This window comes from Rutilus rutilus, assembly GCF_951802725.1.
Source record: "Rutilus rutilus genome assembly, chromosome: 19".
NCBI classification, from domain to species: domain Eukaryota; kingdom Metazoa; phylum Chordata; class Actinopteri; order Cypriniformes; family Leuciscidae; genus Rutilus; species Rutilus rutilus.
Genome location: NC_140232.1, coordinates 31,233,155 through 31,259,946, shown reverse-complemented (window position 1 = coordinate 31,259,946; position 26,792 = coordinate 31,233,155). Strand labels below are relative to the sequence as shown.

At 37.3% G+C, this 26,792-nt stretch overlaps 1 protein-coding gene across 1 annotated transcript; it reads left to right on the top strand.

Annotated features, from left to right (window-relative positions):
* The first annotated feature begins 4,326 nt into the window (after nt 1-4,326).
* Nucleotides 4,327-26,786, top strand: slc6a6a (solute carrier family 6 member 6a). Its single transcript, XM_084389940.1, has 14 exons — nt 4,327-4,505; nt 9,693-9,922; nt 10,115-10,249; nt 14,093-14,327; nt 14,407-14,539; nt 17,736-17,870; nt 17,971-18,074; nt 18,185-18,309; nt 19,131-19,243; nt 21,696-21,833; nt 21,929-22,031; nt 24,203-24,303; nt 24,385-24,555; nt 25,429-26,786. The coding sequence occupies exons 2-14, from the start codon at nt 9,694-9,696 to the stop codon at nt 25,582-25,584; spliced, it is 1,878 nt and encodes a 625-aa protein (XP_084246066.1). The 5' UTR covers nt 4,327-4,505; nt 9,693; the 3' UTR covers nt 25,585-26,786.
* The last annotated feature ends 6 nt before the right edge of the window (nt 26,787-26,792 follow it).

Genomic DNA, 26,792 nt, shown 5'->3' with positions numbered 1-26,792 from the left:
GAAAAATAATGTGTGTTTTTTTTACTTTCAAGCATAAAAGCCTATAGTAGACCCAAAAAGATAATTAAGACTTTGAAAAAGGTTATAATAGGAGCCGCTTTACATAATATTTTCATGTTTCAACAGTGATAAATTATGTTTGCGAGCTGTTTAATTCATACAATTTTATCAACATAAAAATGAATTAAATCAAAATGAATAATTTAATCCATAAAATGATTCTATGATGGGAACCCCTAAAAGGTTCTTTGAAGCCCCTGACAGAACCCTGCAAGTTTCAGAGCCTTTTCTTCTAAGAGTGAACACAATTCTCATGGCAGTTCGGGACGTTTTGGCGAATTGGTGGTTTGTGTGTGTCAGCATGTGAATGAAATCTTTCAGTATCCCCCAGCTGCCCTGTGACACAAACAGTGCATGTGAGACTGAAAGAGGCTTACTGTGGCACCACATGACTCTTCCCATAGTCCACCTGCTTCACATGTCAGTAAAAGTAGAGCTCAACTTCACAACAAATCTCTTTATCAAAATGACTAAAGCAAATCCATGCAGCCACATGACACTGGGAATAAAATGCACAACTAATGACAACATGAATAATTAGCAAGTGTCAATAAGCGCTTTGCAAACCGCTGCTTACAATTCAATTAAATGCAAGCAAACGCTGCACAAGAGATCTCATCCCATGGAAATGTCAGCGTTACACAACCCTTTAGAGCACCAAATACAGCTGGACTCAGCACTCTGGAGCTGAGCTGATTTACAGGTATTATTTTGGCATGGATAAAAAACAACCTGTTCCATTGCCTCGCTCTTTAATCTCCTCCTGGGTGAGCGGAGGCTCCAGAGACCAGCGAGGAAACCTGGCAACACGATACAGACACGCACACAGAGAAGCACTCAAATGGGAACTATTAGAATTCTTGTTGACTTCAACATTGTCTTAATGCGGGTATTCAAAGTGTCTCACATGGACATAATGAAGAAAAGGAGAAATAATGACATAAAAGTTAAGTTTAACATCATATAAGAACATAAAAGTGAAAGGGGATTTCAGACCTCTCAGATTTTAGAAACTATCCAAACAAATATTCATATCGTAATAAGATCCTCTGCGTTTTGCTGTGCTGATGTCTTGATGGGCATTAGCAATATGGGATCTGAATCAAATGTTTTTTGAGCAAATTTTGCATTAGTTTTTAATTGCATAGACGTATGCTTTAAAAAGTTTATTGGAAAAAGAATATAAAATACAACTATAAACATGATGATAATTGGTTAACTAAGTTACCTTACCAGTGGCAGTGTATGTCATTTTACGTTGGTTGAAATAATAATATGATTTAAATATGAATACAAGCTATATAAAATCAGTGTATTTTGACCATTCAACAACCTATGTTAGATATTACAGTAGACAATTATATTTTGAAAGAAATGCATGTCACTGTAAGTTGGCTTATTAACATGATATAATTTAAATATGAAATATACAAGCCAAGCTTGTATTCTGACCATTCAAGAAGTATTTACAATGAAAATGTGTATTTTAAAAGGAAATGCATGCATTTTTAATACATAAAAAATAAAAATTATACATTAATATATCATTTAAATATGGAATACAAATATTAAATATGATACAGTTTGCTATATTGTACTGTATATACACTATATTGCCACAAGTATTGGGAAACCCCTCCAAATCATTGAATTCAAGTGTTCCAATCACTTCCATGGCCACAGTTGTATAAAGGCAGAGTGCCTCTACAAACATTTGTGAAAGAATGGGTCGCTCTCAGGAGCTCGGTGAATTCAAGCGTGGTACCATGATAGGTTGTCACCTGTGCAATAAGTCCATTCGTGAAATTTCCTCACTACTAAATATTCCACAGTCAACTGTTAGTGGTATTATAACAAAGTGGAAGCAATTGGGAACAACAGCAACTCAGCCATGAAGTGGTAGGCCACGTAAAATCACAGAGCGGGGTCAGCGCATGCTGAGGAACACAGTGAGCAGAAGTTGGAAACTTTCTGCAGAGTCAATAGCTACAGACCTCCAAACTTTGTGTGGCCTTCAGATTAGCTCAAGAACAGTGCGTAGAGAGCTTCATGGAATGTTTCCATGGCCGAGCAGATGCATCCAAGCCTTACATCACCAAGTGCAAGGCAAAGCATCAGATGCAGAGGTGTAAAGGACTCTAGAGCAGTGGAGACGTGTTCTCTGGAGTGACGAATCACGCTTCTCTGTCTGGCAATCCGATGGAAGAGTCTGGGTTTGGCGGATGCCTGCACGGTACTTGCCTGACTGCATTGTGCCAATTGTAAAGTTTGGTGGAGGGGGGATTGTGGTGTGGGGTTGTTTTTCAGGGGTTGGGCTTGGCCCCTTAGTTCCAGTGAAAGGAACTGAAAGGAAGACATTTTGGACAATTTCATGCTCCCGACTTTGTGGGAACAGTTTGGGGATGTTCCTGTTCTAACATGACTGCACACCAGTGCACAAAGCAAGGTCCATAAAGACATGGATAAACAAGTTTGGTGTGGAGGAACCTGACTGGCCTGCCTTCCCAGAAGAGTTGAAGCTGTTACAGCTGCAAAGGGTGGACCAACTCCATATTAAACCCTACGGATTAAGAATGGGATGTCATTAAAGTTCATGTGCATGTAAAGGCAGACGTCCCAAAACTTTTGGCAATATAGAGTAATTACAGTGACCATTCAACAATCATTTACAGTAGTACCTGTATTTTTTAAAAGGCAATGCATGTCATTTTAAGTTGGTTTTATATTCAATATCACATCACTTTATAAAGAAAAATACAATTATGTGCTGTACAAAATGACCATTCAACAAGTATATGAAATAAGTTACTAAATTCTTACATTGATTAGATATATTGTTTCAAAAGCATGTTGCTTACATTTGTGCATTGCCATTTAACAATGCAAGGCATGTACAGCACCAATGTGCATGTATGTGTGAAAAATAATAAAAGCAGCAAGAGTCGGTAGCCCGCAGCTCACACCCTTTGACTAACATCCTGGACAGACCATCTGTCTGCAGACAATCTCACACACGTGTCATAGAAGGCATGGATTTGGGTGAGCAAACTCTTTATTATACTATAGCAAGGGCAGCGATGTAGCTTCAACTTCAGTTTTCAAATGCCAGAAACTAGACCTTGATATCCGTGACAATGTGTGACCTTTGATTGTGATCATGCTGTCATAAGATTTTATTAAAGCAGATAATAAAAGGAGAGATGAGGACACTGTGAAGGCAATGCATCATGGCACACTAGCCTTATGGAAAAACACCACCAAGGATCACAATCCTTTGGCTTTGCTGTGATTGGCAGACACGTTTAGCTCAGCATTGTTGCCATATCAGAGTTTGGACACCTACCCCCTCTTTCTTTTTCTTCTTAAGTTGATCCCAAAGTTTTGAGTCTAGGAAGATTATCCCCTCACAAGGCCACTGACCCCCATGTGACCTCACTTTAGCACAACCTATATCTGGAGATTTTGCTTTAGCATGACAACCATGGGACTGAAACTTAAAAAACACCTGGGAGAAATGATTTATTGTTTGTGTCAGTCATCGAGGTCTTTGATGGAGTGGCATCCATGCACGACTTTTTGCTTTCCATTATAGTGGCGCAAGCAGCAGTCGCTGTCCACCTTATTCACAATGCGCATGCGCAAGATCAAATTCGCGATGAGATGTAGAAATGACTAAGAGCGTAGAAGGGCAATCAATTTGAAGCGTTTCTTTAAATGGGCGGGGTTTAATGTCAAAAAGCTTGCATTGCATTAGTCTGTTTGAATAGGTCTAAATATTAAATCTGATTTTTTAAGACTTAACTGGGTATATTTCTGTGAATTGTGTAATGTTTTTCAGCACCATTATTCAGGAGTAAATTGAATTGTAGTAGCCTACACACCACTGCTGAACCATCCTTTAAGCAGTCACGTGACACCTGTTACTTTTTTCTTCGCTGGTAATCATGGACTAATCACAGACGTTTGTGATTAACTGGATGAGGATTTTCGCGAATCATTTTATAGAAATTGCTTGAAATAATTTACATTATTATGTAAGGTACCAATCATTGAAAGCTAATAGATTTAAGCGTGTTTAAAATGAGACAGAAAATAAATAAAACATGTTTTAATGAGACTCGATGTAGGATACAGCTTTCTGTGCCCCCTGGTGGTGTCTGGTAAACTCTTATTACCAAGCAACATAATTGCCGCCCGATGGCGCGACGCTCGCGACGCCGAGCGATGTGAAGCGAGCGTGTGCTTGTCTCTTTAAGAAACACTCCTGTTGCACGAGAGCCTGGTGTTTTTCCACTCTCTCCGTTATTACATGCGCTCCCATATAAGACAGAAGTCGGGGGGAGAGGGCGTAAAGATTATTTCCCTTGCATTGTAGCCTCACCACAAGAAAGAAGACAAAAGAACAAGACACTCGGACAGACTTGAGCAATAAATTCCATTGTCAGGTGAGTGACACCTTGCAGCCATCATGACAGTGGAGGCTGATTAAGCGCATCTTTATGTGTACATCTTATTTATGTTTCAAGAACTCGTTTATTTTTGTCTAAGGCAGAAACATAGTCTTTTTTTTATTTATTAAAATATATATTTAAAAATTCAGTTTGATTTGCATCTTTGAGAAGCACCTTTTTATGTGTAGATTTATTTTCATTTTTAAACTAATTATTTTTTTTGTACAATAACGACACCTGGTCTCTGCTTTAAATTTAAAAATACTTAAAATATTTTCCTATTCAACAGTTCTAAATAGAAAATAAGATTATTATTATTATTATTTATTTATTTTTTTTACATATTTTTTACAAATAGCCTACATTATCCCTATGTTTCAGGTTTCTGGCATTGTATTGAAGCTTTGTGTCTTATTTGCGCACAAATGTTCTTCATGCCTAAGTGCTCTCACAGGCTTTGCAAGATCAATGTCATTAAATATTAAATGCATATCAATTTATTTTAGATGCACCGTAATTAAAGCTGAATTTTAAGCACTGGTTAATAGTGTACCAGTCTAATACATCTCAGGTGACTGACAGCACCCTCAGGACCATCACAGAGCATCATCCTCATAGCGCGTGCTTTAACCGGTCAATAAAATGTAGGTTAATGTGAATTTATTCGGCACTGTTCGTGCATGTAAACACTGACACCGCCTGGAGATGGATATCGCTCTCAAACCTGTCATGTGGGTTCGTCAGACACAATGTAGGTTATTGGGACATAATCACGATTTTAACTTCTTATCATGTCCATTGGCCTGGTGGTGTGGTGAATGCAAAAACCCTCGTTGATGGATAATGCATTAGAGACATAATTGGTTCACAAATGCATGTTGATCTTTTACTCTGGCTCATGCAATGTCTGTGTATCATGCAAACTTGGAATAAAGATTTGTTTGGGAATTATAATTTATTCCGAATCCGTATAGCACGGGTTTCCAAATTAAACACTCACAAAAATGTAATTTCAGTAGGAGCGCGCGCCGAAAAATTAGGGCACGTGCGTGATATTATTCAGGTTTCATTTTGAGACCAGACAGGTTTAGATTTAAGCATGACATGCAGTGCTTGTCTTTACTTCTTGATATATTTTTGTGCCACCATCAATACCTACTGTGGCAGTGTCATACACTTGACTATGATTGTCATATTCATGAACTTCAAAGAGGTATTACAATATGTGGTTACACTTTATTTAAAGGTGTCACTGTTACAGTGTAGGCTAATTATATATTTAACTACTGAGTATTATAAATGAACAACATTACTTCCTATAGGGTTAGGTTGAGGGTTAGTTGCATGTAATTATGCATAATTTACTGTTATTATGGTAAGTGTATGTAACATATGTAACAAGGACACTGTAAGATAAGGTGTTACCAATATGCTATAGAAGTGCCATTGTACCATGTAAAAAAAAAAAAAAAGAAATATAATTGCACCATGTTTTACAACTGGTTCTTTTTTTAATCCCTAACCTTTACTGATGTTGTACAAAGTTGGCAACGTTTTCTGCTCATACTTAACACTGTTGGAATGACTAGATAACAATGAACTTCATAGGGTCTGACCTTCCATAATTAATGATGTTAGAGTAGGCTAAATGTTGTCGTTTCTGTTTATAAAATCCCATTTGCTTTATGAGGTTTGGCGTTCGAATACAAATGGACATTAGAGCATTAAAGCTTTTATCCCCATTCCTTTGTGTATTTTAATACATCCAATATTATGTTTCATATTTGATAGTTAGTATAAAGAGTGTAATTTATAACCTTCAGGGGTTTTAAACAGCTGAATATCCAGACAATGTTATTTCTCAGCTTGTGGCCTTCTGATACGTTGTCTCATTCTTCTCTGCTCTTGACACTGGTTGATTAAACATGCATTTGCATAGCTTGTTTTGATAGTGAGCTATCATTGTTTATCTATATCAAGGCTAATGAGAGGTCTGGGCATGTTTAGAAGGTCATTATTGGGGTCAATAGCTGAGCTGTGAACCTGCAATATGTCTTTGCATCTACACTGGGACAACAAAGGGCATTTAACTAGTAGAGTTACTAGTTGAGGATCTGACAAGTCTGTCAAGTCACCTTTATTTTTAAAGTGAAACAGTTTCAAAGTAGCTTCACAACATTAACAGGAAATGAATGATGCTGCTGTATTTAGACAATAGTTTCATTATTAAGCTCAAGTCAGTTGAGTGTGAGGGTGTGTTCACAATTGTAGTTCAGTTCCCTTGGTCCTTTTGGTCCGAAAATGAAACATTTAGTCACACTGACATTTTTAACACAGAACCTAAAGATACAAAACAAAACAGATGGCTTTTATTATGTATATTTTGCGAAGGGACTCGTCGAACTTCCAAAACAATGCTGTGTGCTGGGCTTAATGCACTCGCTGTATGTGCGTAGTCTACATATGATGGTATTTTGACCAGCTGAGAACTCATGAAGAGCTTATAAAATGTGTGAAGGCGGCAGGAATCGCTCCGCCACACACACAAATGAAGATTTGCTGCGAGGAGACGTGGTTCTGATGTCTGTACTGAACTGTGATGGGTAATATCGCGACTATGATGAGAAAAAACAGATACGCTTGAGCATTCTGTCCTTTTTAGGGTTGTATCTTGTGATATCATGTCCCATTTTTGGTTCGTTTACATGTCTTTGGTCCACGTTGAGTTCATATTACATTCAACTGTGCCAGAGTTCATTTAGAAGCGGACGAGACTCATCTTTTCAGCGTCTCAGTCCACTTGTTTGGTGCGCGTCAGGGATCAGATGGAAAGTTCACACTTATTCATTTGAACCAATCACACCAGGGTTCGTTTTAATCCATCCAAACCTGCCAAGTGTGAACAGTCCCTAAAGTTCATTCATTAAGAATCAAGTTCAATTCAGCTATAAGCGGCTCTACTGAAGACAGTAATGTCTTTATTCAGCTCGTCAGTTCAGTGTCGCTTCAAATCAGATAACAATGTAGACGTTGCAAACTTCATCAGTTTTGAAAAACGTTCAGCTATAAAGCAGAAGACAGTAGTGTCATTATTCAACTCAATTCAGTTTAAGTTTTCGGGCCCACACACCAGAGGAATGTGAGGGCACACATCTCAGTGTTTGGCTCGGTCGTTGACATCGCTTACAATAAATAATGACACACTGCTTGTTGTTCAGATGAAATAACAGAATTTTTGTGATTTAATGGTTTGTCGGAATCTCTAAAAAATAACACAAGATTAGTCTACATTGGGATTCAAAATCGAATTTACAATCAAAACAAGTTTTAGCAATTTTGAAAGCTGTTAAACCAAGAAACATAGAATGAATTAGAAATATTTAATATTCTGCACTTTTTCTTTGGCTAAATCTAAGTAAATTTCAGATCAAGATGCTCTTTGGATCCTCTCAAATGCTGGAGAACCCGATCATCGGGTTTTGTTCATGTCCCAGACAGCACCATAGTGTCGGCCCAGATCCGGCCCACATATGGTATGTGTGGATTCCACGTGTGCCAGATGTGGGCCGGATCTGGGCCGACACTATGATGCTGTCTGGGGTAGCTCCATTGCTGCTGTCGGTAAAGCAAAAGAGAGACCAAGAAATTACTAAGACATTTTCAAATTCATATGCATTTTCAACTCAACTTTGCATTATGCTGATCATATCATTTGTAATAAAAACAGTTGTATTAACCTGTCTTATCTGTCTAGGCTTCATCAGAAGGTTGTTCCATAATTCGGAGTCTGTGCGCTTAGATAACTCCTGATACACTCTTAAAAATAAAGGTTCCCAAAGGAGAAATGTGCTCTCCTTTGGCAATGCAACAGAACAACCATTTTTAGTTTAATTCCTAAAGAACCTTTCAGTAATCAGTTCTTAAAATAACCATTTTTTTTCCCCTTAGTATAAAGAACATTAAAAAAATCGAAAGAACTTTCTCTACTATAAAGAACCTTTTGTGGAACGGAAAGGTTCTATGGATGTCAAAGGTTATTAATGAAACCATCAATGCTATAAAGAACCTTTATACTTTAAGAGTGAAGGTAGATAAAAAGCAGGATGCTAGTAAGTCATGTGCTGACCTCAAAATATATATGCAAATGGTATCAAGCCTGGCACTGGCTAACCTGGACACGTGTACTCGAGTGAGTTAGTTTATCAGCATCTGTGTTTGAGTTAGTGTGAGTTTCAAACAGGATATCAGACTGCACCAGCTTCCTGCTAGCCTGACTCGCATTACTCTGATTAAAGACAGGCCATGGAACACTATACTGGTGTTTGTGTGAAAACCACAAGCATTGAAACGGTTTCTGTATGTTGCTGCATCGTTCACTTTACCTGAAGTGTAATCTTAGTTGTATACGTGTTTGATTTTGAGGCTACTGTGTTGTTTAAATCATTCCTAGGGATGTTTTTGCATAAGCTTTGAGCAATCAGCATTGAGATTTGCAGATTTTTGGAGCTCTGGCTTCTAGATCTGTCTTATATAACAATGGATGTTCTGCACAGTCTCAGAGGATGTCATTTTTTTTATAGCTCAAACTTTCTGCTTATTTACTTATTCTTTCCTTGTGGGTCTTCATAAAGCTGAATCCAGATGAATCACACATTTATGATACACTACTGTCAAAAGTTTGTGGTCCGTAAAGTTTTTTAATTGATTTGAAGTCTCCTCTGTTCCCCAAGGCTGCATTTCTTTGATCAAAAACACAGTAAAAACAGTAATATTGTGAAATATTATTACAATTCAAAATAAGAGTTTTCTATTTGAATATATGTTAAAATGTAATTTATTCCTGTGATCAAAGCTGAATTTTCAGCATCAATACTCCAGTCTTCAGTGTCACATGATCCTTCATAAATCATTCTAATACGCTGATTTGCTGCTCAAGAAACATTTCTGATTATCAATGTTGAAAACAGTTGTGCTACATGATATTTTTGTCGAAACCGTGATTTTTTGATGAATAGACGGTTTGAAAGAACTTTTGTAAAATTATAAATGTCTGTCTTTACTGTGACTTTTGATCAATTTAATGCATCATTGCTCAGTATTAATTTCTTCAAACGTCTCTATCAGACTTTTGATAGGTACTGTATATCATTCTCAACCCCTTCCGCTCTCTCTTGTACTCAGTATGGCACAGAAGGAGAAGTTGCAGTGTCTCAAAGACTTCCATAAGGACACATTGAAGCCGTCTCCTGGCAAGAGTCCCGGCACGCGTCCGGAAGACGAGGCGGAGGGCAGAGCACCACAGCGGGAGAAATGGGCCAGCAAGCTGGATTTCGTGCTCTCTGTGGCCGGAGGTTTTGTTGGTTTAGGCAACGTTTGGCGTTTCCCGTACCTCTGCTACAAGAATGGCGGAGGTGAGTGTTATATGTGTAATGTGACAACAAAGATAACACTTTTCAGTCTTTGTGAACTGTAAATATGTCACATGCAAATAAGAGCTTGTGACATTAATTGAGCTCATTGCAGAATAGAGAAGACACTGTTGATTACTATAATAGTAATTTAAACTGGTTTCTACCTGGTCTTACCTGTTGTTGTTTTTCCAGGTGCATTTCTCATCCCCTACTTCATATTTCTGTTTGGCGGAGGGTTACCTGTCTTCTTTCTGGAGGTGGCGCTCGGCCAGTTCACCTCTGAGGGAGGAATCACCTGCTGGGGGAAACTCTGCCCCATTTTCACTGGTGAGACAATTATATGGATCAAGAGAGAGATAGAGAGAGTGAGGGGGAGGACGAGACAGGTCTGACTTTGATGATATTTAATGACCCATCGGGCTCAAGCGCATTTTAATCAGCATAAGTCATATTTCATATTTCGACCAATCAACATGGCCGTTACTGTGATGCGCTTCGAGTCTGATTGGCTGCTGAGGTGGCTTGTTAAACTGATCTTCACTCTGACCTGTTTTCTGAGCAACACTGGAAGACGCTGTGTTCTTTTCAGATGCGTCGTCGTGTTACGATTCTGCATGTGTGTGAGCAGGATGCGGGTCACTCATACACACACACTACATGTGCGATTAATTCCTCATCATTTGTTTGCTTTCCGCCGCTCTCTGCTTCAGAGTGCTCCGCATTTGGGCATGTATTCTGATCTCCATGGCAACAGCCGTGAGAGGTGACTGAGATGCTTTCGATGGGATGTCCTCCGGTGCCGCTCAGAGATATTCTGCTCAGGAGCCAAAATGGAGTGGTTGTGTTAGGATGAGAAAGAACAGGGCAGGAGGAGTTTCTTAGAGGAGGGCTTTTCAATTTTTAGATGCCGTTTTCATGTATTAGGACCTAATTAATACTGTGAAAAAAAATATTATAAATTTGTAAAATATTTACTTTCTATTAAATTACATTATTGCATTTTTTCTACTTACTCTAGTACTGTACTGTGTGATGCATTAGTTTATTATTTATTTAAATCAAATTCATTTTAATATATATTTTTTTTTTTTGTGACTTATTTTTATTTATTTATTTTTACATTTCTTATTAATTTTAATCAAATGTTTTTATTTATTTATTTTTATTTAAATAACATTATATTTATTTATTTTAATCAATGTATTTTAATGTAATGTATTAATTTATTGTCCAGTTATTTAAATATAATTTTATTTAAATTAACGTTTTATTTTATTCAAATTTATTTAGTTAGTTAGTTAGTTAAATTAATCCGACTTTTCCACAGACCGCCTAGCACCCCCTCATTTTGATAACTCCTGTCTTAGAGGATATTTTAATTATTTTGGTGCCTGACCTCTATATAGCTACACACATGCACGGGCACATCGCTCACGTGGATGGGTTTTATTTAGCACATACCAGTGATATTTCTTACACCGTGAGCCCATTGTCCCCTTTCACCCAATGATTATGTTCTTAGCATCAGCGGCAGCTGACCGATCTCTCTTGAGCACACACACACATCTACAAATTAAGTCCTGCTCTTGCATATACTCAAACGCACGTTTGGCATTCTGTTGTCAGCTGTCACAGTGAGCTCCTGGCACCGCAGAGCGAGCTTGTGGCACTTTGTATTAATTATAGCATAAAACTGGCATTCAGCCCTTTGACTGCCCTCAACCCAAGAAAAATACAATTTCAGACGCAGATGTGTCAGAGCCAACAGGTGAAGGTTCATTGCTCTGAGAATAGAGTCGTTTCAGCTGTGTTTGGCTCATTAAAAGAATGAGAACACAGTGGGTCTGTCTCATAAAGTCTCACACTGTGCCCCGGTCTGCTTAGATGTGGCACCTCTCCTTTAACAAGCCGCATGATTTGACATATCACTCATGTCTGTAACACAAAGAGTGGCAAGTTACATGCTGTGCAAGTAGATGCTTGTCTTATCATTCAGGACCAGCTCTAATCCTGGCAGATTAATGTTTTAATGTTAATCTGTGTTGTTAATGCACTGTTAGTTCCAGTACAGCACTACAGAATAAGTTAGTTAGCTGGTAGTCCAATCAAAGTGAAGCTTCACCAATTTTCAACCCGCTTTGTATTGTTACAATGTCCGTAGCATATGTAAGTGAACAATGTTTACTCGTTCTCCATGTTACTTGGACCGAGAATTTCACTTTATTTGTCAGCAAAGTCCACCAGATGCTAGTGTTATTAACAGCATAATGGTAAAAACTGAACACTATGGCAACAGCTTTCTTGTACGCGACAGCTTTGTTTCGGAGGGTTGGGAGGAACTGACAGAACTGCAGTTTCTTTCAATTTTTCCCCTCCGTTTGTCCTAAAACATTGTGTTTATGGTCATCCAGTTTGAAAATGTTGACACAGGGGTTTTTCAGATTTTCCGTCGCAGTGTTCTCTCCATATTTATGATTCTTTGCAACCTTTAGTCACTGGCTACAACGTGCTGGATCCTTCACTGGAAACTGAAAATAACTCACTCCCGCTAAACGTTTACTCTTTGAATTCTTGCACCCGGGAACAATACAGTCTCCATTATGACTAAAAGTTTGCCAAGGATTATTTCCTACTAAAGCAAAGAGGTATTTGACTCTGGTAGGTGGGAGTGGCCTTGGATGGCAACATGCCCAGTGCATTATGGGTGTTGGAAGTTTTCCTAGCTAGTTCTTTCTCTTTTTTCTCTTGTCAGGTAGCACTGAGTTACATATTTTCACCTTTCTACTATAAAGGCAGCCGCGTTTTAATGAAAGCCCACTTTGCCAGCAGTGAAGTACCCCTGTAACTCTTTCTTTATATACATGAAGTCATACTCATTTTACTTTCATAATGTGACATTTCTCAATGAAATAAATGATTAATTGAGAAAAAAATATAGCGATACTTGATTTTATCCATTGGGGTATGGTTGCACCAGCTGTGCGTAAGTTAGCTGTTGTGCTACTAAATATTTGAGCATTGAACCATACGTATAAACTAAATATTTAAAGAAGTAGGAGTAAAATAGCAGATCGCTTAAATTAGATCAGTGAGCTCATGTTTTACCCAACAGACTTCAGTTCTTAGGACATGTATGATGATGTTGACATTTAACATCATTTACAGTACATTTTATAAGAGAGAATATTATATTATAAATGATTACTTAGTGGCTCTCAAGCATGAAACCAAACTAAACTAAACACTTAAATCAAAACAAAATAATAGCAAATTTTCCAGTTCAGGGTATTAGTATTATAGTAGCAGTACATATAGTTTATATAAACTACCATTTAACTACCAAGTTTTTTTTCCCGTTTTGTTATTTATTTGAAAGAAATTGATGCTTTTATTTTTCAAGGATGCATTAAATTTGAACAAAAGTGACAGTAAAGACTTTTATGTTACACAATATTTCTGTTTCAAATAAATGCTGTTCTTTTGAACTTTCTATTCATTCCTGAAAAAAATGTATCACAGTTTCCACAAAATATGAAGCAGCACAACTGCTTTCAACGTTGATAATACTCAGACATGTTTCTTGAGCAGCAAATCAGCATATTAAAATTATTTCTGAAGGATCATGTGACACTGAAGTAATGCTGAAAATTCAGCTTTGATCACAGGAATAAATTACACATTAAAATATATATAAAAAAGAAAACAGTTATTTTAAATTGTAATAATGTTTCATAATATTACAGTTTTTACTGTATTTTTGATCAAATAAATGCAGCCTCTGTGATCATTCATTTAAAAGTAAAAAAAAAAAAAAAATTACCAACTCCAAACTTTTGAAAAGCTAGCGTAAGTACACTGAAAAAAATGATTAGTTGAAATTAATAAAAGAATTTAGCATAAGTGGTTGCATTCAATTGATTTTATCTATATTTAAACAAATGCATTAAGTTGAACTTTAGTTTAGTTGAACTTTAATCAATTGAATGCAACCACTTACGATAAAAAAATGGATTAATTTCAACGAATCATTTTTTTCAGTGTAGGTGGGGCAACCCTATCATTTAACAATTTCTTTTTGTTTGTATAATTTTGAATAATCACTGAAGAACTGTGAACAGTAAGTGAATACCATGTGTATTAAGAAAGTAAATGTTGCTTTCATGTCGACAGGAATCGGCTACGCCTCAGTGGTGATCGTGTCCCTGCTGAACATCTACTACATCGTGATCCTGGCGTGGGGTCTGTACTACCTTCTGCAGTGTTTCCAGCACGAGCTGCCCTGGGCCCGCTGCAAGCACAGCTGGAACACGGAGAACTGTGTGGAGGACACCGTCCGCAAGAACAAAACCCTCTGGCTCTCCACCAACACTATCAACTTCACCTCGCCGGTCACCGAATTCTGGGAGTGAGTATCGTGCGCGGGGGGGTGTGTGTCCGGGACGGACGCTCTACGCCCGTTCTCATCACTCTGATATCGTCTGTAGGCGGAACGTCCTCAGCATCTCTTCAGGGATCGACGAGGTCGGCGGTCTGAAGTGGGAGCTGGCGCTGTGTCTGCTGGCCGTCTGGATCGTCTGCTTCTTCTGCATCTGGAAAGGAGTCAAATCCACCGGCAAGGTGAGGGAGAGGACGAGAAAAGTGACTCATTTGCAAAAAGCAAGCATTACACTTTTAGAAGTGTCGAAGTTTGTACCCCCACATTTTGGAAAGTGATCATTATATTTTAAGAGCGCAAATTGTAGCCGAACACATAAAAATACCAAGTAGAAGCTTGCAGCCAACCTTATCCTTTCAATAAATCAGACTTTGCATAATTCATATTTATGAGTCAAGCTGATAGGTGGATAGGTGATATTCAGTGTACATATTATATTTATTTATAATATTACCCAAATTATCAGGTAGTTCTTATAACCTTGCTGTAAAGCCTTGGTTCCTTTGGATGTTACCATATATCTGATCACAGAAGTAGCTAAGAACAATAACATGGTCAGATATAGTACTGTATGATTTATATTAGGGCAGCATGATATCATTTCAGCATCAACATCGTGATAGCAGGATAGTAGGAGTCTTAGTTGATCCGTGATCCGTATGGACCAGGCTATATGGTTCAGAATGCATGTGATTCACGGATTAATAGCAAAGTTTATCCATCATAGAGTGCAAGTTTATCATTTGCAAGTCCTGTCAGTTTAAACATTCAAGCGACTTGAAACCATCCAAGCGCAAGACGTGTACGAGAACTCAATTCGGAACAGCAAATTCAGTTCCTATCAGTCCCTTCTTCATGCAAAATTGTCTCAAAATGTCTGTCTCAGCGAGTATCCTCGTAAACGCAGTCACTTGTGTCTTAAGTGAACGTAAAGAATTTAAAAAGAAATCGGATGTGTATCATTATATTTGATCAGTGCATTAGCTCTTAAAGTAACAGTAGCCTAATATATCTGCTGCCATCTGTGTCATTAGCCGCGTTTCCATAACCCTTCAAATTGCGCAAATTGAAATTGCGAATTGAAAATACGCCCAATGGAAACACGTCAATTTCGCAGTTTTTACGCTCGCATGAGGTGGTTTTTCAGGCAATTCGAAAAAGAAATATTTCGCAAAACTGCAATGGAAACACTTTTTGCGCATTTACAGGTCACCTGACGGAGATGACGCGGTATGTTTGGACAGAATACGAGACAGAGTTCATATAAGACGAAAGAATTACAGGAATAATGGATTCTAAACCTCAAATAAATGCCACAATCAAGACCTCGAAGCAGATATTAGGGAGAAACACCCAGAAACACCTCATATGTGCCGCTCACAAGTATAATAAGGGTCGTTCCTTACCATTAATGATTGGAAAACACACATACATCTCCTTCGATTAATAATAATGGCCAGTGCAGTGGCTGGGATATAGTACATAAACCTACCAACGTCCGTTGCCATGGTTTCTGGAATGATTTTACTTATCGCGAGAGGAAAAAATGAAGTTTTAGTCGCATAAGATCGGTTAATGGAAACGCTGTCATTTCGCAATAGTTTTTTGTCGACATTTTTAAAAAATCGCTAAAGTTTTGCGCAAATCTGTAATGGAAATGCGCCTATTTGTGTTAATCACACAACAAAAGACAAAAACAAAATCATTCTTGTAGCTTTAACAAAGAATATTATATTTAATTTATACAATGAAGAGAATACAGTGTTATTTTACATTTAATTTAAAGGTCTGTACCTAAATACTGTTAGACTTGCCTGAAAAACATAAAGCACAGTTTATTTCATTTGTATCTTTGTTCTGTTGTATGTATCTATGCTTGTAATTTGTTTATTTTCTATGCAGATACACTCCGCTACAAAATCATCTCAATCATTCTAGAATGATTCATTCTTTCCAAATAGAGCTATTCAAGTCATCTGGTAAAATTTTCATATCTCAGTATATATAGCAGAAAACCAAAATATTGCAATGTCAGTTTTTTTTCCCAATATTGTGCAGCCCTAATTTATACGAGATTATCGGATTCCTGTTTACTTGTAATATTCCAGATTTAACATGCTAACATACACAATGCAACATGCATATTTGCAGTAAGCAAGCTAATATATGACACACAACTCAATAGATACTTGCACAAGCACAGTTCTCTTTTGCTATTGGTCTTTTTCCTATTGTAACAGAAAGTAGGAACAAGGACATATTGAAGAGCAAATGTACAATGAATAAAAATACATTTTTGGTCCATTTTCCTGGAAAAGAATGCCTGTATATTTTTAATGCATCTGCTTTGCTAAATTAATTGTGTCTACTTTTTGGAACACACTACCATTCACAAGTCAGTAAGATTTCTTAATTTTGAAAGAAGTCTCTTATGCTCATCCAAAGGCTGCATTTATTTGATCAAAAATACAGTAAAAAACAAAATATTTAAACCATTTAAAATTACTATTTTCTATTTGAATATATTTTAAAATGTAATTTATTCCTGTGATGCAAAGCTGAAATTACTCCAGTCTTCAGTGTCACATGATCCTTCAACTGATTTGCTGCTCAAGAAACATTTTTTATTATTTGCCAATGTTAAAAACAGTTGAGCTGCTTAATATTTTTGTGGAAACAGTGACTTTTTCCAAGATTATTTGATGAATAGAAAGTTGAAAGAACAGCATTTATTAGAAACAGAAATATTTTGCAACATTATAAATGTCTTTAATGTTTAAAAAATGTAATGCATCCCTGCTGAAAAAAACTATTAATTTATTTTATAAAATCCCAGACCCCAGACTTTTGTATGATGGTTTATAGATTTATTCAAAGCTAATGGACATGAACTAAAAACCACAAACAAATGTTTGATTTGATGGGGTCTTTAAAAGATTCAAGGTTTTCTAATTGAAATACAAGCACATCATGTGAAACACCACAGCTGTCATAAGACATCCCAAGATAATCAAGGCTTTGCACAGTCATCTAAATTAAAAGAAAGGCATTTTAGTGGTGCACATGATCTAGTAACTGTGTAGGATTATAATCATGGACACACACTGAGCCTCATTCATTAAACACGAGCAGAACGGATTTCTGTGTAAATCAAAGAATGACTAATGAAAGAATGATTTTGTGGCAAACGAATTTCACAAAAATCTACTCGTGTTTAGTGGAAAAAGGTCCAATGTGCACTTTCAAGCCTTCATTTCAGAATTTGTAGCTATGTGGGTTTCATTTGTGAATATGGATTGCTTTCCGTAGGTGTATAATTATTTTATTTTCATAATGGAAATCCATGAACGCTCTGCCCTTTTCTCTCTCTGTCTGTAGGTGGTTTATTTCACAGCGACGTTTCCCTTCCTCATGCTGATTGTGCTGCTGGTTCGTGGCGTGACTCTGCCTGGTGCCGCCGAGGGCATCAAGTTCTACCTTTACCCCGATCTGACCCGCCTAAAGGACCCTGAGGTAGAGAGACGGAGAGAACAAAATCTCTGTACATTGTTATTTTTCATTTGAAGCAAACTGCAGTCTCTCTCTCTCTCTCTCTCTCTGTGGACTGATTTAGGTGTGGATTGATGCAGGCACGCAGATCTTTTTCTCATATGCTATTTGTCTCGGTGCAATGACATCACTAGGAAGCTACAACAAGTACAAGTATAACTGTTACAGGTGAGGGCCTGCTGTTGTGTGTCACCAATTGTAAATGCATGTTTTATATGTTTATATCTATATGCTGTGTCTATTTATTGTTCAAACATCGTGTGTGTGTGTGTGTTTAGGGACTGCATGCTGCTCGGGTGCCTGAACAGTGGTACCAGTTTCGTGTCAGGCTTTGCCATTTTCTCTGTCCTGGGGTTCATGGCACAGGAGCAGGGCGTGGCCATCGCAGACGTGGCTGAGTCAGGTAATCCCCAGGGTCAAAGGTCACCAAATCTTCTCACAAGGAATACTTTCAATGAGAGGAAGAAGTGAATATTAATTTAAGATTGTGATCAATCTAATGTATTATATTTTATAATATAATACATTAGTGGCTGCTAAAAGTGTCAATATATATATATATATATATATATATATATATATATATATACAGAGAATTGACACACAAACTTCCCCTCAGCCACTCGTTTTATTTGCTCCGGATGAATATTGTTGGTGTTACAGGGCTTGAATTTCGGCGACGGATTGCGCGCGTTGCGTATAATTTTACCCATTCCCGCAGATTTTATGCTCACACCTAAAGTGCACGCACATAAAGCCGCCTCTCAGTACTAAATTTAGGTTTTTTTCGCTGCTTATTGTGCTTAAACAGGCAAATACACAAAAAATAATGTCAAAATTTGGCGAGTATTCACGTAAACACAGTCAGTTATGTTTTAGGTGAAAGTAAACAGTTGAGAAAGAAAACGCATGCGTAACAGTATAATGGATCCGTGCATCAGGTCTTAAAGTGACAGCAGCCTAATATTCCTGCTGCCAAATTATGAGATCAAATAAAAAATATCTGTATGGCAATTTTTTCCCATGGAATCGATGTCAAAATTGTGGCCAGTGAAAATGTTGAGTGGCTAGTAAGTTTGGAAAACCACTAGCCACAGTGGCTGGTGAGCAAAAAAGTTAAAGACAAGCCCTACATACATATATATACATATATTATATATATATGTATGTATATACACTCACACACTCTTTTAATAATATTTGAATTACTTCTGTGTCTCTCAGGTCCTGGTCTGGCCTTCATCGCGTATCCAAAGGCCGTTACAATGATGCCACTGCCGACGGTCTGGGCGATACTTTTCTTCATAATGCTTCTGCTGCTGGGCCTAGACAGTCAGGTTAGATCAACACAAACACACTCCTACACTTTCCGTTGCTCTTAAATTAAAGGGATAGTTCATCCAAAAATAATCATTTAATCCCACTAATGACTAAATTACTTTCTTTCTTCTGCATGATAAAAAATATATTTTTCTTTTCTATTTCTTTAAGAAAAACAGTCAGACAAAGTTAACACTAAAAAACATAACTGAGAACTCCATTAAGTCTCCAGAGCTTGAAAAGAGCAATAAATATGTCCTCTGCGTGGTGTGACATATATGAGTGTCCTGGTGTTGGAATGAAAGACCGCAAACATTGAGATGGTTAAGCCAGAAGATCATAACTATACAGCATAGTGTTCAGTCCTGATGTGAAACATCATCTTTCTGCGGCTGTGAGCCAGCGTTGAGGAATTACACTGCTATATTTCGGGCTGCCTCCCACAAACACACCCTCACACTCGCATATCACGAGACAGTGAACTTATTCCAGTCTCATATGACTTGCTGAAAAGCCAATGTGTGATGGATCACATTTCCTTTTGCATATGTGTGTGAAATTACACCTACATCACACACACACACACACACACACACACACACACACACACACACACACACACACACACACACACACAAGCAAACACACTAAGAGCAACAACAGGACATAAATAAGTTTGCCATTGTTATGTATGTCATTCACTCCCCAGTGGGCAATAAAAAGAATTATAAACCCTCAGATTTTCCACAGTTCAGGGTCAAATAAGGTGGTGACCTGATGCATAAGCTGACACCATTGTTCATTCATTAAAACACAACCTCAGATGACTCCAAGAGGCTTGTTTATCTGTCAAAATGTGCATTAGCGAAGGGTATTTTGGTTTAAAGAGGACCTTTATGGTTTTTTTACATTTTCAACTTTCTTTAGTGTGTAATGTTGCTGTTTGAACATGAAAAAGGTCTGCAAAGTTACATAGCACAAAGTCACTCTAAAGGGAGTCAATGCCTGAAACGCCTCCATTGTTGTCTCGAGTTTTCTTCCTGAAACAAACACGTCACAATATTCCGCATTTAAATAATTCCCGCCATAGGCATACACAAAATAAAGAGGCCCCCGCCTGGTTGTGTTGAATAGGTTGTGTCTTGAAACTCGCTATTATGTAAGTGGTGGGACATTTCCCAAACATGCTCGAAACGGTTGACCAGTCACAACACACTGGTCCAGCCGACCAATCAGAGAGCTTTTCGGAAGAAGGGGCTTCATAGAGACAGGAACTAAACAGAGCTTTACTGACAGACTGGGAAGAGAGGAGCTGCAACAATGGAGAATGTGAAAATGTTTTTGAACATTCAAACCTATTCTAGTAGATCCAAAAAAACTAAATTAAGGCTGCTTCCCAAATTGCTTACTCTCTTGAGTAGTAATACGTGTCACTTCCACTACAGAATTTAATTATACAAAAAAGATACAACAACAAAACAGTTAATTAAAACAAAATTTCTCAAGACTAAACTAAAAACATTTGAAAAACAAATAGTTATTATGCATTTTTCCCCCTGTTTGGCCTTCCTACAGTCAAAATAGAAAACCTATGATTGAAACAAAAACTGTGTAAACACTAACAATGCTGTACTGTTGGTCACGAGTAGGCGTCTGTACTGGACTGCAGTATCCAATGTGTCACATGACCTATGCTTCACAAACATTCCTATTGTCCAAATAACATCACTTCTCATTTGCATAAGGTTAAATGGTCGCTTTGTTCTGTAAATCACTTGTCGGTATGAACACATCTTTATATTTGTATTGTCACTCTAGGCCTTAATTAGGCACATGATATAGCAACAAGTGACAAAAGCTATCTATTCAATGTTTTTTCTGGAATAGATAGAATAGAGTTTTAAATTCGTTTTGTTGTAACCAGACGGTCATTTCACCTGCTTTTACATGAATATATATATTATATATTAAATAAATAAATTTAAATTAAGCTGAAATGAACTTACATAAAATATAAATATTAGATGAAAAACTTAAACTTAAATGATTTTTTTTTTTAAATAGGACTACTAAAATAGAAGTATTTAAACAGAGTTAATTAAACAAACAAATACGTTTTTTTTCTAAACAAAATAATAAAATGTCAAAAGCCCATAACAAAATGACCACATTGAAAATGAAAAAATGAAAACAGAAAAAAAATAAACAGACTCAAAATAACTTTAAGTTTAAGTACTAAAATGACTAAACTGAAATATAAATAATATATATAAAAAAAAAAAATATATATATATATATATATATATATATATATATATAAAATGACAAAATTACTTATAATTACAAAAAAACCTGAAAATATCAAAATAACAGGAAATATTTATAAATACTATAATAGATAAGTAATACTAAAATAACACTGTTTCTAATTCCAATTCCAACATGTTTGTGTGGGTTTACTCCCCACAGTTTGTAGAAGTGGAGGGTCAGATCACCTCGCTGGTGGACCTGTACCCATCCCTCCTAAGGAAGGGATACCGGAGAGAAATCTTCATCGCTGTTATCTGCGTCATCAGTTACCTGCTGGGACTCACCATGGTCACTAAAGTAAGTGTCAACGATATGGATTGTCACCCCTCCTGCAGTGTCTGAATGCTGAATGTCCGTATGTCTCTCTCTCTCTCTCTCTCTCTCTCTCTCAGGGTGGCATGTACGTCTTCCAGCTGTTTGACTACTACGCCGCCAGCGGTGTGTGCCTTCTCTGGGTTGCATTCTTTGAATGTGTTGCAGTAGCCTGGGTTTACGGTAAATACACACTAGATAAGGTTTCAGTAATCAATGCTGGCCTCTAGAAAGAAATAATGGCAAAATATTTTGAACTAATGTGGGCAAAAAATTAAGTGGTGACCAGTTACAGGATTTTAAAAAAATCTGGTGTTTTTGGTGACAGAATGAATTCTTAATTTTTAAAATATATTAAAATAGAAAACAGTTATGTTAAATTGTTATTATATTATCGTTTTTTACTATATTTTTGATCAAATACATGCGTCCATGGTGAACATAAGTATCTTCTTACAAAAACATAAAAAAGCTTACTGACCCAAAAATTTGAACAGTACTGTATGTACATTTCAACCTAAAATCATGTTGATACATAAAAGAGCTCATTAACATGTTTTGCATGACATACTCAGATATACAAATCATCACAAAATAACTGAAGTTAAAAGGTAGTTGAGTGTGAATGTGACCTTTTAAGAGTCATGAGTCGTGTGTCAAACACACTGTAAACAATCACACACACACACACACACACATACACACACTATATGCTCTACTTACTATATGGGTGTCTGTCTCTTTAAAAACAGATGCTGCTGTCACTTGTGTTTACAGCATAAATACTGAGCTCATGCGTCTTATGATCTGTGCATTAAGCTCATTGAGGTTACTCAATCAACAGTCTAACAGTATTTGCTGAGATTAATTTGATATAATCTTATTTAGTCTTATATAATCACATCAGTCCTCTGGGCTTATATCAGATCTCTCTGTCATGACTGGCCCCACATGAAATCAGCATGTTTTTCAGTGCTGATTGTTGGGAAAAACCCTTTTGGCCAGCTCAATATCATTGCTGTATGTAATTTTTTGACTGTACTAAAGCATTAAAATACCATAATGTTTGCAGATATTTAGGAAACATGCTAAGTTCACATACTTGTTTCTCTGAAAATCAATGCTACAGACAGTTATTTTACTTTGAAATGTGCGTTCCGTGTCGGAAAGTCTGTTTTTGTTTTGATCCGTGTGAATCCGCCCACTGCCAATTTACCCAATAGTATTTTGACACCCAGGGTTACCAGTTGGCGGAAAACACAATGCATTGCAGCCATGGAAGCCAGCAAACGAACTGGCTTACCTGACCTAAAAAGCCTCGGCATCCATCTAAAAATCTCTATGAACGGGAGCATATTAAAATGCAGATGAATCAACTCATCAGCTTGCGTAGTAACTTGCGTAAGTCTCTTCGCCCTTCCATTGTCAATTGCGCTCACTCCTGTTGCATGTCCTCAATCTGGAAACCCGCGTGAGCATCGAGTCTGAGCAGGTGGGGGCGGGAGAAACAACGATCTCCGATAGTTTGAATTTGGACTGCAGTACCCATTTCAACCACAAGCTGTCAATATTACATACTGCACCTTAAAGCTCTATGGGCCCTATCATACACTCCACGCAAGTGTTTTTTGCTAGTTTCAGCCCGACGCAGTTATCATTTTCACGTCCTGCGCCACGTTGTTTAAATAGCAAATGCATTTGCGCCCATCTGTTCACCCATGAAATTTGTTGGTCTGAAAACATTTTTGCTATTTTGAGGCAACTGAAATAGACTGCGCCATTGACCAACTGAAACCTGGTCTAAAGTCAATGACGCAACAAAAAACATTATTTTTGTTATTTAAAATGTGCGCCTATAGGCGGGTCCACAACGTGCGCACACTCTGCTTATACATGCCAAATATTAAAAATAAAAGATTTACAATGGAAAAGATTATTATTGTGTACATAAAGATATGGTGGAATCGCTTTAACCTCGCGCACGAGCAGTGCCGTTTGCTCTCTGGAGAAGCGTTCAGTCTTTCTGCTAGCAAATTCCGCCATGTAAATAGCGAATCCGCCGTGGTGCGAGCACAACTGTCTTTTAAAGGGAATGGGAGATGAGACTCTGATTGGTTTATTGCACGTTATGCCCAAAACACACCCATTACTCATTAAGAGAATAGAGACAACCCTTTTAGACCATGCTCCGGGCACTGACCATTTTTCCTGTCGTTAAACTAGCAAAAGTGGATTTGGACTCACCATTTAGACCATGTACTTAGATTGTAAAATAGGGCCCTATGAGTTGAGATGTACAGTTACTAATGATCAATACTCTTGAATCAATTCTGACTGCATGTGTTCATTTGTAGGGGCTGATAATTTCTACGATGCTATAGAGGACATGATCGGCTACAGACCCAACAGCTGGATGAAATGGAGCTGGATGCTGATCACACCCGTCCTGTGTGTGGTAAGTGTGTGAACGCAGTTTATGCTTGAGAAAGATGGCCAGCAGCAAAAGGTTGTGACTATTCCCATCTTTCTATTTCAGGGTTGTTTTGTCTTTTCACTGGTGAAGTACAAGCCGCTCACCTATAACAAGCTTTACAAGTATCCTGATTGGTCTGTTGGATTGGGTTGGGTTCTTGCACTGACTTCTATGATTTGCATCCCGATGATGGTCGTCATCAAAATCATCCAATCAGACGGCTCCCTGATAGAGGTGAGAAGGTCATATACTGTATATAAAACATGCCAGGTTGATTTACTGTTATGCAAAGCAACATAACATACACAACTAGTGGCATTATTGATCATTCTTTTATATTAGGAAAGTACAAAATATCTGTGATGATTAGGGAAGTTAGGGAAACATTTGTGTCCCTTAGAATGATTTGAAAGAAACAAATACTTTTATAGAAAAATATTAGAAATTAATTAATAGAAATTATATATATATACTGTATATAAAGTAGTGTGATTTAAAAAATAACTAATTAATCGCACAAGTAATTTTTGGAAAAATAACGTATAAAATATACAAAAAGTAATTTATATTTAAAAAAAGTTTTTATGAAATATTATAACTTATTTTTATATTTTTTAGGAAAAAGTTAATTCAGATTTTCTACTTCCCCTCTATAATAAATGTATAAAAAAATGGGCAATTTAAATTTTTTTCAAGAAATGTATCATCATATTTTAATTCATTTTCGTATTGTATCCATAGATAGTTTATAGAAAAACTAGTCATTCTAGTTTTAAAGATATAATAACTTTCTAATTTTTATCGTAATTTTATTTAACTTTTTCTTAAATATTCTCTTCATATTTAAGAAAAAAGTTCATTCAGACTTTTCTACTTCCCTCTATAATTTGAATTCATAACATGTATTTCTTCTTTTTTTGTTTTAGATTTAATGTTTATACTAAAAGGCATTTTTAAATTAGATTTATAATATCATCCATCGTTCAAATTCTAGGCCATAACATAAAAATAATTAGCACTTATCATGTTCAATTCTTTATCACTGCATTTATCATTTTGATAATAATCTTGAAAATGCACTCAAATCAATGAATGCACTGTGTTTAGCGGATCAAAGCGGTGGCGGCGCCCGTTAAAGGAGGCGCGAGCTCTCGTCCGAAGGAGTACGGCCTGAAGAACAGCGAGCTGCTTCACCCTCTGGACCCCAACGGCATCCACGTCTTCACCAAACACACTCACACCATCGTAGAAACTACTATGTGAGACTCTCTAAGAGAGATTCCCATATTCTCCTGCTCCTGTCCTCTCCTATGGGAGATCCCGTTTTCCTGTGTTGTCCCTCTCTCTTCCCCTCTGTTCCTCTCTCTCGCTCTGCACTAGTGCGTTTTTACGAAATGATCTTATATCCATATATATCTTTTTTGCCATGTAGGATTTGTATTCTGATTGTAATCACTGGTATTAGCATTAATGCTGATATTGTAATAACCTGATGTGAGCTTTAGCTGTCTGGGGCGGTTTGTTTAATCTGTAGTGCAGTTTCACATTAAACCGTGTCCTAATCAGGAGCGACACCGGATTTACTATCATATCTATCATATCAATCAGAGTTTTAGTCCTAAACAGCCACGATGAGAGATTTTGCTTTCGATTTCGGTCGTGTCACTCACAGCGAAATCCCATTGGTCCAAAATCTTGTTCCGCATAGATTTACATAAAACATAGGTTATATTCTTATTGCATTTCACTTTCTATAAGGAGTTTTATTGTGGAAATGGTGTTGCACCTGGTTAGGACACAATTCATCAGCAGAGAGAGCGAGTTTTAGCTTCATTTTTAGGAAAAAAAAATTAAAACAGCAGCGAACTAAATGTGACATTTAGCTCCGTCCGTCAGTGGTTGTGGCTGTAACTCTTGTACGATGAGGTTCTTAAATGTTCTTGAAGAAAAATGAATGTACCTCCGCTTTGGGGCGGATGCTGTGCACAGTCATGCACACTCACATGTAAGACATAAGCAAACCTTAACGCTCTGTCCTTTCAGTCTCTCCTTGAACTATAGTGATCACTGCCATCGCACACATCGAGTTCCTTTAACACTGTAGGCAGCTCTGTTCACTAATATAAGTATCATTTGATGCACTATTATGAGCATCATTCACTGTAAGCTGATCCGAGAGCTGATGATTATCAACAGCCGTTTGGAAGCACTTTACTAGCTCCTCATGTACAGCGAGATCCGAAAGTCTGAGACTATGGCTGTGTTCGAAATCGCATTCACTATTCCCTACATTACTCCACTAATAGTAATAGTCCACTTGAAGGAGTGAATTAAGCCGAGGACGACACTGAGTGCGACGGAAGGGCTGCCGCTTTCGCAGTTTGTGCTTGCTGTTTAATATACAAAACTAGCAGCTCCAGTAGTAAGATGAAAATACTGTAGTCATGGAAACTATAACCTTAACTAAACAA

What these genes read in the sequence shown, in the direction of transcription:
- slc6a6a (XM_084389940.1), top strand. Translation starts at nt 9,694, where the DNA reads ATGGCACAGAAGGAGAAGTTGCAGTGTCTCAAAGACTTCCATAAGGAC. An exon ending in CCCGCCTAAAGGACCCTGAG is followed by an intron (nt 17,871 to 17,970) that starts GTAGAGAGACGG and finishes GGACTGATTTAG; the next exon opens with GTGTGGATTGATGCAGGCAC. An exon ending in TCACACCCGTCCTGTGTGTG is followed by an intron (nt 24,304 to 24,384) that starts GTAAGTGTGTGA and finishes TTTCTATTTCAG; the next exon opens with GGTTGTTTTGTCTTTTCACT.